This window comes from Solanum stenotomum, chromosome 5 (assembly GCF_019186545.1).
Source record: "Solanum stenotomum isolate F172 chromosome 5, ASM1918654v1, whole genome shotgun sequence".
Taxonomy (NCBI): domain Eukaryota; kingdom Viridiplantae; phylum Streptophyta; class Magnoliopsida; order Solanales; family Solanaceae; genus Solanum; species Solanum stenotomum.
In genome coordinates this window covers 60,526,078-60,539,091 of record NC_064286.1, presented here as the reverse complement: position 1 = coordinate 60,539,091, position 13,014 = coordinate 60,526,078, and the positions used below count along the sequence as shown (strand labels likewise).

General features: G+C 29.1%; 1 protein-coding gene across 1 annotated transcript; it reads left to right on the top strand.

Moving 5' to 3' along the window:
* The first annotated feature begins 8,555 nt into the window (after window positions 1-8,555).
* Window positions 8,556-11,422, top strand: LOC125866289 (uncharacterized). Its single transcript, XM_049546627.1, has 4 exons — window positions 8,556-8,961; window positions 9,271-9,347; window positions 9,727-9,800; window positions 10,540-11,422. Exons 1-4 carry the CDS (start codon window positions 8,764-8,766, stop codon window positions 11,172-11,174), a joined length of 984 nt encoding a protein of 327 aa, XP_049402584.1. The 5' UTR covers window positions 8,556-8,763; the 3' UTR covers window positions 11,175-11,422.
* Window positions 11,423-13,014: the final 1,592 nt, after the last annotated feature.

Genomic DNA, 13,014 nt, shown 5'->3' with positions numbered 1-13,014 from the left:
ATATAAAGGGCCAAAACTAGGGAGGCGCCACCCTTTATTCAAATTTGCTATGTATTATTAATTCTATCAATTCATAAAGTAAATTATCTCTATAATAATATTATTTGCTTGAATATTTTTTCTTAATATTATAGTAAACTAATATTATTAAAAAATATATATAATATAATATGAAGAAATTCAGTTATAGTTTTTTAAAATTATTATAAGGAATAATTATTATAGAAAAAATTGATTATAATTCATTAGCTTAAAAAAAAATCTTAGAAAGAAAGGAAAAGGAGTTGTATATTTTAGTAAAGCAATGGTTACAAGTTATGTTACATTAAAGTCTTCACGCCTAATTTTTTAGGCATAATTAGCAATTTAGATTTAATCATTACCTAAGATCATATATAATTTGAGAAGAAGGAAAAAAACTCAAGCATAGTAAATAAAATGTATTGTGATTGATTAATCATAATATCATATATATAATAATCTTAATGTTAATCACATTTAAATGAAATATCTATAGGTCAAAAAAGGAGGAAGAAAAAATGCAATAATAGAAAGGACATTATAATAATGAGAGATACTCATGATAAGTGAAATCTTTTCCTCAATGATTTTTTTCAATATGGTAATTTAAAACCAAAAAAGTGCAATATGAAAAATGTCATGTTTTTTTAATTTTCCATTCGTTGTCCAATATTTTCATTAGAGTCTGATTAAATTTAGATTTGCGCCAAAATGTCCCATAAAGTTTCATATTTGGGGGTAAATCGCTCGCTAACAAAGGAGACTCAAAATTGAAACCTCTTGATAAGGATAAAAGAATACTTATGACTTCACTATAATCTTTATCGGTGAAAAGTGTGAAATTAATAAATATGAAAGGGCATGTCACGTGAGTGACGCATGCAATAATTAGGTAAAGAAAATATTGCACCTAAAAGATGACATATTATATATAAATAAAGGGTAGAAATAATTATTATGTACTGAAATACTTAAGTTGTGATGGGGATAGTTGCATCATATACAGCAGACAAATTCCTTACTAGTAATCATTTGTATATATTAGGTGTGTATGAAAAAAAATAATAAGTGAGATATTTATTTATTTATGTTTAATGCGTAAGCAAAAAATATTTAGATATAATGAAAAAAAAAATTCTACTATATAATCGAAATTTGAAGTGCTTTCTAGATTTGTTGGACTATTCGGATGAAGATGACATGTGTTAGCGGGTAGAGAGAATGCAATTAATGTAAAATGTTATTTATGGAAATTATTTTTCCTACTTTTATTATGAAGTATTTTTCATTTTAAGGGTCTTGACTATTTGTATTAGGAATAAATAATCAGGTGTCATGTGAACCTTTTCATGAAAATAAAATGTTGAACCATGAAAAAATCGTATTGAGACCGATAAGATTTCTTTCCTCTCATGAATAAGTTTTGAACTTAAATTTTGAGTATAAGAAAATAATTAATTGATGCGATATAAATTTAAATTAATCGAATGGTTTTTTTTTCTTTATGTGTGGTCAGAAAAGAAATAGTCAATCATTCTTTCACTACTTTAATCATACATCTCAATTCTATAATCATAACTTGATATAAAGCATGACTCTAAAGAGTGAAAAACATTCACTTTATATGAATTAAAATACATACTTAAAAGTTTATAAAAGATGTAATATGTTTATATTATGATCTAGAATGATTTTTTCCCTTTTACCCCCCACCCACCCTACCACTAAACCCTAAACCCTAATATTTGAGTTTACGATTTTACCCTTCAACTTAAACCTATTATCTAAATATAATTGTCTTCTCTTATGGTAATTATGAAGGGCTAAATCCAAAGCATTTAAAAGATAAATAACTAATTAACTACTTTGAGACAATATAATTATAGTAGTACTAGCAATTTCAAAATCTTGTAAAAGTAAATATTATTCTATATACTATAATGAGACCAAACAAAAACTTAACAAGTACTCCAAAACTTCTAGGATTGATACCTATGTTTGAATATTTTGTAAATTGACAAGTCAGATAAAACAGCCTCCCTAGCTATCTCGGAATGATAATAATAAAGACTACATACACTCTATCCTCTCCAGATCTGTATCATCATCATCCAACTCATGTATTGCAATTTTTTGAGGGCATTTTGTCTCTTAATTTGACAACATTTAAACAGCATCCCAAGTTCATAAAAGTGAGATATATAATGAGTAAATCTCATAATGATTAGATGAGGTGAATTAGAAGAGCATGACAATTAAATAATCATGTTGTCTCTTAAAGAAAATACAATATCCTTCTTATATTTATTTAAAAAAAGAGGTGGATGTCTTTTCTCTAGTAAGCAAAAAAACATCACTTTTTCTCAATTGGTTATAAAAAGTCTTGATTATTATTATTACATTAATCGATTGCTTTATCACTTATCTTAACAATAATGTTGACAATTATGCTAAAAGTTGTTTTCCTCTTAGTTAAATAATTCAAATCATGAATTAACTTGTTTAGATTTTGTCTGTTTACCTTAAATCTTTATTTATTTTCTTTTGATTTTGCCTCACTAATCCAATTAAAATCAATCTAATCTCTCCTTAACTGCTTTTTTGAAAAATCAAAATTTACCGAATCATTTCGCTCATAATTTTGTTTTGGGTCATGAGAGTTACAACAACGACAACAATAATATACTCAAGGTAGTCTCACAAAGTAGTTTGAAGAGAGTAGAATATGCGTAGATCTTATTCCTACCTCAGAGGTAAAGAGATAAATGTTATTCCCGATAGACTCCCTGCTTAAAGAAAAAGTTGTCCAAAATAGTCCAAAAAGAAAAGTAATTAATGAAAATACAAGAAACAACATATAGAAACAGAAATCGAAGGACACAAGTTATACCACAACTATTAGCTAGTATGGAGCAAAGCACATCCAGTTACCTTCTACAATGATATGTGTCATCCACACACCCCTATCTAAGTTGATGATCTGAGTAAGCTGAAACTGTACATGTCATGTCGTGTCTAATCACTTTTCTCCAATTAATACTTTTTTGGTCTATCACTACCTCTTCTAAAACCACCTATTGTCAACCTCTCACACCTCCGCTCTTGAACATTCTTGCATCTCCTATTCACATATCTGAACCATATTAACCTCGCTTCCCGCATCTTATTCTTCGCCAGAGCCACTTCCACCTTGTCCTTGATATATATCCACAAAAGAGTTATGTCCTTGTAATTCAAAAGAAATGAATTAATTGGTGTTAAAGCTTTGACAAAGTGTCTAAAAAATAAGAATTTGTTTAAAGAACTTATTCAATGAACAATATCTGCCTGGATTTTTAAATTTCACCAATGAAATTATACTAGATATGTTATTATTGTTGTAAGCATAGTATTACACTTGGTCTTGTGAGTCTCTTTGAATTTATGTTAGTTTTTAAGGTTATATATTTTGTCGCAAATTAGTATTTATGTTATTAACATTGTTTCAAGTGATGGATATATATTATAATAATTTCTTTTAAGTGTAATATATGATGTATACATATTTATATAAAGATTTTTTTTTTAAAAATGATATGGAATGAGAGTAATAAGTATCTTTGACTCTTTGTTATTGCTACTTAACATTTTCCCTTCAAAGTAGTCCCACCATTATAAGAGAGAAAACAAAAGGCACACTTATTTATTCAAAGGACTTCAAAGACTATCTTTAGGGATAGTTTGGTTCAAAATCTAGGTTATCTTAATAGTATAGTTTAATATTATAATTAAGATAGATACTTTCGTCTTTTACATAAAACACATAATTTTGGTATATTTTTTTTTTGTTTTGACGTAACTGGTAAAGTTATTTTCATCTGATTAGAAGGTCACAGGTTACATTCATGAAGTTGCATAAACAAATTTTTGCAAAAATGTAGAGTAAGACCGTGTAGAATAGACTCTTATGGTCTGATTCTTCTCTGTAGCCAAACGACCCCTAATTGTAATAAGTTGATTGGCAATATAATTTGAATGGTCATCATTCAATCAATCCCAAAACAAACAAGTAATTTTCAAGATTTCAAGTGGACTATAATTTTACATAATATTGATCAAACAAATTAACTAACATGGCCTACTTAAATGATCATTTTTTTGTTATAATTGATGCATGAAAAAACCCTATAATCATTTCGATTGTGGGTGCATGATTGATAACAACTTCTGATATTAATTGAGAAAAAACATTTTTAATTATTTTTTTTCAATTTAAATAGAGGCAATGATGAAAAATGTTTGACCATTTTTTGCTTTAAGTTTACTCCTTTCCTCGTGTGGTCTACTCAATCATGATTTTTTTTTTCTGAGCTAAATTAAAAGTTATTTTCACTTTAGAATTTTTAGATAATATATAAATATTTCATGCTAGGATAAAATTTCATCATTAGAATAGGGACAAATAAGACCAAAACACAAGAAGAAAATGGACATTATTAATGGATTATAATTAATCAGCCTTATTTGCACAAGATAATGATCCAAGGCACCAAAAGGGAATTATGAAATTCCATTCTACAATTCCTTAATTTTGCAAATTCTAAAACTAAATTTATGTTTGGACATTCGATATGAAGTCATAATTTGGATATGTAATTTGAAATCATGATTTTAAACCCTCTAATAGCATGATTTGGATTTTCAATTAATTTTTCTAAAATGTAAAACTTGGTCAACAAGTTTATATTTTGTAAAAAACAAATAAGTTATTTTAAATGTTACCAAAAAAAGACTCATGCATTGATCGTACTATCTGTAATGATTATATTAAAGAATAATTAGTTATCAGTATTGTTGAGTGTTGATTAGGGGATCTTTATAATATTATGTATATTTGAAAGTTATAATCACAAATGTTTATCTATATAAGAAACATAGACATAAATGATTTATCAATATGGCGTCTTAGGATATTTCAATATGTTGTTTATGAACTATGGATATACAAACAAAACTTTGACTACATATTAATTTGATTTCATACGCATGTTCAAACGCAAGCTTAACCTATGTGATGGTATTTGGGCTAAAAAAGTTGGGCCGAAGAAGTAGAGTAGAGGTTAAAGTTGGATTTGTTGGATCCTGAATAAGTAAGGCTAGGTCCTGAATTTGGGCTTTATTATTTGTTGGGCTCAAGGAATGGCCCATTATATAGGTCATATATAGCAGCTCAACTAGAAGTTATTGGGCCCCGCCCAAGACAATAGTTGGCTCTAAGTAACGGTGTATCGTTTTACAATCCCACATAAGTAAAATGTGTAGTACAATAAGTTATGAGTTAATTTATATATGAGCAACTTTCACATATAGCAAACACAAAATTCATATTTGTATGCTATAGCAAAGTTTGCATAATTGCGCTCCATAGCAAACATATATATGTATAATTCGCTATATATATACAAAAAAACAGTTGTATAATCTGTTTTGGTATACATATACAAAAAGATCAATTGTATAAAGTGAGAGAGGCGAGTGAGCGAGCGAGATCTGGGAGAGTGGCAAGCGAGATCTGGGAGCTGGGAGAGGGGAGAGAAGGGAACAAAAATATATGTATATATACAATTTTCACGCATTTTATACATTTGCGTTTTTGTATAAAGTGAGAGAGGCGAGTGAGAGAGCAAGATCTGGGAGAGGGGAACAAAAATAAATGTATATATACAATTTTCTCTCGTTTTATACAAACACAAACACATTTTATACAATTTGCGTTTTTTGTATTAAGTGAGAGAGGCGAGTGAGAGAGCGAGATCTGGGAGAGGGAGAGAGGGGAACGAAAATATATGTATATATACAATTTTCTCTCGCTTTATACAAACACAAACGCACTTTATACACTTGCGTTTGTATAAAAAATGAGAGAGGTGAGGGAGAGAACGAGAGTGGCGAGCGAGATTCACCAGGAGAGAGGTGAAATAGCAACAGTTTGCTATGAGGTACAATTAAATCAAACTATATTTATAGTATTTAATTTGAATTAATAGTTTGCTATTATATACAATTTTCCCTTTATATATTATTGCACGTATGGTAGAATATTGAATAACTAAAGAGACTTTGTATAATTAATGCTTACATTACTAATACCTACGGATTGCATTCTTCTAACCAACGATCAAAATACCTTCTTTTTTTTTTTGTGAATAACAATGTTATTTAGAACAATTTACATGCACCTCGACTATTTCATCAGATACTTATCATCTTCAATAGTGCAATCTCCAATATTTTGTATTCGCTTCATTAACTATTAAACCATACCCTTAGATGATGCCGTTTTCTAACGTATAGTCCATTAGAAAAGGTACACAACTTCCTATAAATAATTTATATCTTTGTCTCTATTTTCTTTTAAAATAATTACTTATAATAAATAGTTTTTTTCTTGTAATGGGAAGAGTATATTTTTTTTTCTTTTCTTATGCATGATTTTTGCAGATGTTCATGCAAAGTTGGCAGGCCATATAAAACGGGCTAAGCCCATACTTTCTTAGCTGGACTTTTTTTGTCAACATTAGAAATAAGGAAAAACTACGACATACTTCACTATCATATATATTATTATTTTCTATACTTTCAAAAAAAAGTATCTTATACTTAAATGTATGTATTTTTGCTACCAAATACATAAAAATAGGGAGAGAGTGAGTGAGATTGGGGGGGGGGGGGGGGGAAGCGAGCGAGATTCATATGTATCCAAGTACATGTGAATCACACTATATACATGTATTTGTATGTATCCGGAATGATTCACATATATCTGGGATACTAGCTACATGAGAGAGTGGCGAGAGAGCGAGATGAGAGGGAGGCGATTGATATTTGCTATGTAAACTAAATACATGCAAATCCACTTGAATACAATGTATCAAAAACAAATTACATCTTTTGACCTCATGTTTCCGAGATACATATATCTGAACGTATATGGAGGCATAAAAATCTGATAAGATACGTAATATTACAAATTATAGTGTGTCTAAGTAATTATCTCCTTCTCAATAAATATTTTTTTTAAAAAAAAACATGATGGCCATTTTTCGAACCGATAATTGAAAAATAACTAAATTTTAATGCAAAAATAAAATTTGAAAAAAAATATAGATACTTAAAACACGAAAATCCAACATAATATATTGGATTTTGAGACTTTTGCATGTAAAATTCTAGCATAGTGGAGTTCAACGACTCCTTGTATGTGAATTTCAAGAAGGAGTTTAAACTTTTAGAAGTTAAATTCTCGAATATTATACTGAAAATCCAATAAATAAATATAAGAACACAAACAAAATATGACTTATCATGATTTTTCATCCAAGAAAAATAAAGGATCCAAAATATGATTTTATTTTAAACAAATGGAAATCAGTTATATACCACAATTTATAATTTTAATCAGCTCACCAATATATGATGTAATATGCATGATTGCTAGTTTAATTTCACAAGAATTGATATTTATTTATTTAAAGAAGAAATTGGAAATCCAATATGTCATCTGCCTCCATTTTCTTAATGCATTATGTCATTTCCTTTCGTTCCTCCTTCTAATTTTCAACAAGATATCTCGTATTCGAGTTATAGGAATAAATTAACACCACCACTTAATTTAAACAAATTAATAACAAATACTATTACAGATTTCAATATGAATAATTGTGGTGGGAGCATTAAGATTTTTCTATCCTTAAAAGAGGTATCAAGTTTAAATTCTGACAATGAAAAAAAAAACGTATTAAGAGAGTCACCCTAGAAACAAGCCCTATAATGCTTGAATGTGAATACGATATTATATCTGATGTGAAAATAGAAAGCGATTTTCGATAAATCAATAAAAAGAAGAAAAATCCTATAATCTAATTGGTTAGACTGCTTATTTTTGGGTTTTCATGAGCAAAGCATCTTTTGACATATTGGTGATAAATTGGGACCTACAAATTTCATTATTTTCTCTAATTCCCCTAAGCAAAAATGTATAAAAACCCATTAAAAACAACCCCAAGAAACCCTCAGATCATTTTGTACTCTCCTTTTCCCTCTCACCCCTTCACACGTGCCACTATACGTATCACCTCGCACAATAATAAACTCAGAAAATTCGTTAAGAATATTTAAATTTTAGTATGAATATAAAATAATATTTAACCTATATAATTCATAAATTTCTCGATAAAAGATGTTTCTTTTATTTCTCATCCGGTGTTCGGTACCAACATTGGAGTCCGAATAAAGCGCTCTCTAACAAAGGCGACTTTGCACTCAGTGAAGCTCGAAATCGAACTCGAGACCTCTATATAAGAATAAAGAAATACTTACTTCTCCATCGCAATCACGATTGATCAACAAAAGATGTTTAACTGACCACTTTTTACTATACGTAACTACGCCACACTACTCACACGTGCCACTACTCACACCATATCTCTCCATCTCTTTTTTCTTTTCTTTATATCCTAGTGGTCTCATATAGTCCTCTCTTATGTTGTGTGGTGCAACAAATAAAAGTTAGTGAGAGAAAAAACCCCAACTTTAAGAGAGAGAAACAAATTCTCAAACACAAAATTCTTCACAAATATTTCTTTCAAGATCAACCTTTTGAAATATAAATTATTTTTTTTTGGTATTTATACCCAAAAAAATACACATAGTAGAAAATTATTTAGTTAATTTCTTCCCTTTTTTTTTTTTTGGTTTGTAATAATGAGAATAAGGAAACGTTTTCCTCCTCCGTCAGATCCCCAACTAAACACCAAAAATGAATCTCTACCGTCTGATCTTCCAAATCTGAGTCTTCCACAGCCGTCTGATCAACCGGCGACCGTCACCGGAGCTAAAACAACCACCAGCTGGGTTCTCTTTGGTGGCAACAACAATAATCCACCAAAAATAGAACAAAAGGTTAGTTTTAAATTTAATTAATAAATAGTTCGACTTGCAAAAATTTTGCTATTATTATTACCATACTTTTTGTTTGCATCTATGATACAACGACTGTAAAGTAATATATTCAATGTAATTTTATAAATAGAGTCTGTATGAAATGTATGCAGACTTTATTTCTACTTTTATGAATGTAGTAGGATTGTTTTTGAGAGACGATCGACTAGAGAAAAAAAATATGTATAGTTTTGCATCAATGATGTATAGTAGTATTTTATTTTTTTAACTTTTTGGTGCTAATTTTTGTGATTTAATTTGGTTTTGTAGGATGTGGAAGATGAAGATGGGAAATTATGGAGAGAGAAAAAAGAGATTATTGATAGTAATATTGACAATGATCACAAGTAAGAATAATATTAATGCATAAAAAGAATTGTTCCATCTAATTCTTATTTTTTTTTCAAGAAAAAAAAAGGTGAATGATAATAATAGAAGAAATTAAACAAGAAATGATAATAATACTGTAACTAGAAAAATACTGTTTGGTTTTTATTCTCATCCAATGATTTAATTCCTCATCTCATCCTAATTATTTTTATTTTTTTCATATTTTTTTTTTGTTTTAATTTATAATGGTCCCCATTTATATTTTTTAAAACATATCACACGGGAAAATTCTGAATGTTGCACTATGCACCTTTCTTTTTTTTTTTTTTATATTATATAGTTTGGTAATTAACAAACTATTTTTTGTTTTTGTTCTTCTTGTTGTTGCTTCTTCAGGAAAGAATTACGCTTTTTGAGTACAACACACATAGGTTCTTTGATTCATCAACCATCATCATCTTCTGATCTAGGTAAGTGGCTCCGACTTTTCAAAAAGATTATATGTTGATGCGATTCTTCAAAAACATATTGCATGTTGGATCTTTCAAAAATAGTTTATTTTTGAAGGTTACTCTGGTGCAATGATATTTTTAAAGATTTCAACAACATAGCTAAAATCAAGACTCATATATCCCAACATCCCATGTAGTTAATTGCTCCGACTCTTCAAAGTATATTACGTGTTGGGTCCTTTAAAAATAGTGTATTTTTTAAGATTTCGACATAGGTGCAATAATTTTTTTGGAGATTCTAGCAACATAGCTAAATTCAAGACTCATATATCCCAATATCCAATGATATTGCTCTGACTCTTAAAAAAATATTGTGTGTTAGGTCCTCTAAAAATAGTACTATATTTTTTAAAATATTTTTGATACGGGTGCAATGATATAGTTAAAAACAAGACTCATATATCCAGAATTCTATGTTGATTAGTTGACTCTCCAAAAATATTGTCATGTATGATCGAGCCCTCCAAAAGTACTACCAAGATGTTAAGATAGTCGGGCTTCTACTCAGTAGAGTCATTCATTAATGATTTGAGATCGTGATTTTTCAAAGGAAGTGTAACAATATTTTTGAAGAGTCTAGCAACATAAACAAAATTGAGATTCATATATACAATATATTGTAGTATATTTTTAATTTTATCATTAATCTTTTATCATATGCTATGATATTGAACGTGTACATGCACATATATAATAGATGGTAGATGGTGTGAAGAAGATCATAAGGTAATTCCATTGAAAAAGAGATCAAGAGACAACTATCACCACCATCACCATCACGACACAAGTAATATTAACACGATGAAATCGAAGACAAACAAGAAATGTCCACAAGAAAATGGTAACGAGGGGGAGCAAGAACACGAGGAACATTATCAACGAATTAATAGTGATCATAAAGTTGAGCACGTAAACAAGAAGAACAAAAGAGGAAGTGTTATATTAGAGGGATCAAGGTGTAGTCGTGTTAATGGGAGAGGATGGAGATGTTGTCAACAAACCCTTGTGGGATATTCATTGTGTGAACATCATTTGGGTAAAGGAAGACTTAGAAGCATGAATAGTACTATGGTTCGAAACTCGATGAATAATAAGAAAAAGAAGAAGAAAGTAGAAGAAAAGGATAAGGAATCGTACGCGTTGATAAATGATCATGAATATTATGGTATTGATGATGATAATAATGATGATGAAGATGACAAGAAAAAGATGAAGAACAAGAAGATGAAGAAGCTTGGAATGGTGAAAGCTAGATCTTTGAGTAGTCTACTCGGTCAAACGGACAATGCAGTTGCAATGATGATAGTTGATAATGATAATAAAAATGAGTAACAAATTATGATGATGTAGATCGGATATTATTTCATGTACTTATAGATGTTATGGCTAGCGTTCGTGTCAGATCTTTCAAAATGTTATGCTTATGCAATTATATATGTTAAGGGTTCAACATGCATGAGTGCATGCGACATTTATATTATTATTGAAGAATTCGAGTAACATAGCTAGTTGGAATTAGTTTTTTTTTTGGTCCAAGATGTAGCTAAGACAGTTTGCTCATATAATATGTTTCTTTAATTGCATGAATTTTGTTCATTTGCTTTTTATTTAATTTAATTTGCTGATCACCTTTTAATTTATTTTCTACACGATCTTTTTGGAGCTATTCTTGAGTTTAGCTTTATGCTGGCAACAAGTTAGCCACCACATTTGTGATTCCTTATTGTTATTAAAATAATAATTCTAATTAATACTAACACACAATAATAACAATAACTTTATTGTATTTTATCATCAATAAAGGAAAGAAATGTGCAGATAGTTAGTTGCTCACATGTGATGAATATTTTTTATACTATGGTCAATTTGATTTGTGGAAAAATTATATTCCAGTTCTCAAGTTAATTCTTGAAGTAACTCTATTATATTGTATATATCTTTTGATATTTCAAATTCAGTGATGGAAATGAATTTCGAATTAGTAAGATAAATGGTTAAAAATACGAACTATTTTTTTTTTTCAAGTTCCACATTTCAATTACCAGTTGTATTTTCTTTTCCTATATGAACTATCATAGTCTATAAATCTATATAGGTATGAAAACACATCTTCTTGAGTAGATCGATGGTGAAAGTTTATGCAGGAAACGACCAATAGTAGGGCTAATCAGCTTTGAAGTGTGTTTTCATACATAGATGGTGATAGTTCAAGTAGAAGAATAGCACAACTGATAGTTAAAGTATGAAATTTGCAAAAAAATAATAGTTTTAGATGTATTTATAAAAGATTTAATTTACCCTCCATATGGACAACTAAAAAACATCTGTTTTATTCTAGAATATTTGTCATCATATTATAAAAAAAATAAAAATTGTGCATGTGTTTTCTCAATTTAAAAACTTAAAACACTTTTTTTTTTTGTCTCCACCTGCCTTGGAAGGAAATGAAGATGAGGGTTTTCATCTTATTTTAAACAATATATTAGTATCTCTTTTGTAATGACCTAGCTGCTAGTTAATGGCAAATGGCATATTCATGCTTAGTCAAACATTTTGACTTTTTAGAACCTTGATCGTCAAATCAACTTATATTGATATCTCTCTTCATCTACGTGGTCTAAGAGTTTAATTTTGCTATACATCCGAGTCTTCTTCCATCGATAGTTAGAAGCAGAACTGAAACTGAATATAACTGAAGGAAAGGCTATATAGGTACAATAGGAGGGTACAGTTAAGCAGGTAAACGAAGACTCTCTATATATAGACCTAGCTAGTCCAGCTATATCTAATTATACTTTGGCATATGAGGTCGACTTGAAAGAATAGTGAGTACATAATATTACGTAAATATTTTGAGAGATTACGCTAAGTATATATTGTTGTTGGTTTGGAAAGTGGACTTTTCAAAGATTAAAAGGACAAATAGATGCATGGGACAATTAGTAAATAAAACTAAAGAGAGAAAATAACAAAAGTTAACATTCATAATCTTCATCCCCAATTTTTATTATACCAATGATTTGTAGATTTTTCGACACAATTAATTAATTACGATCCTTTGTAGTTTCACGCATAATAGTGTATTTGTAACTAATTGTAAGTCGACACAAAACATATCCAAATAATTTTAAGATGCATTTTCTCACATTTTGTTTTCAAAATGTACTACTTG

Coding starts and splice junctions, on each gene's coding strand:
- LOC125866289 (XM_049546627.1), top strand. CDS start 8,764: ATGAGAATAAGGAAACGTTTTCCTCCTCCGTCAGATCCCCAACTAAAC. Junction 8,962..9,270: donor CACCAAAAATAGAACAAAAG/GTTAGTTTTAAA, acceptor TTGGTTTTGTAG/GATGTGGAAGATGAAGATGG. Junction 9,348..9,726: donor AATATTGACAATGATCACAA/GTAAGAATAATA, acceptor TTGCTTCTTCAG/GAAAGAATTACGCTTTTTGA.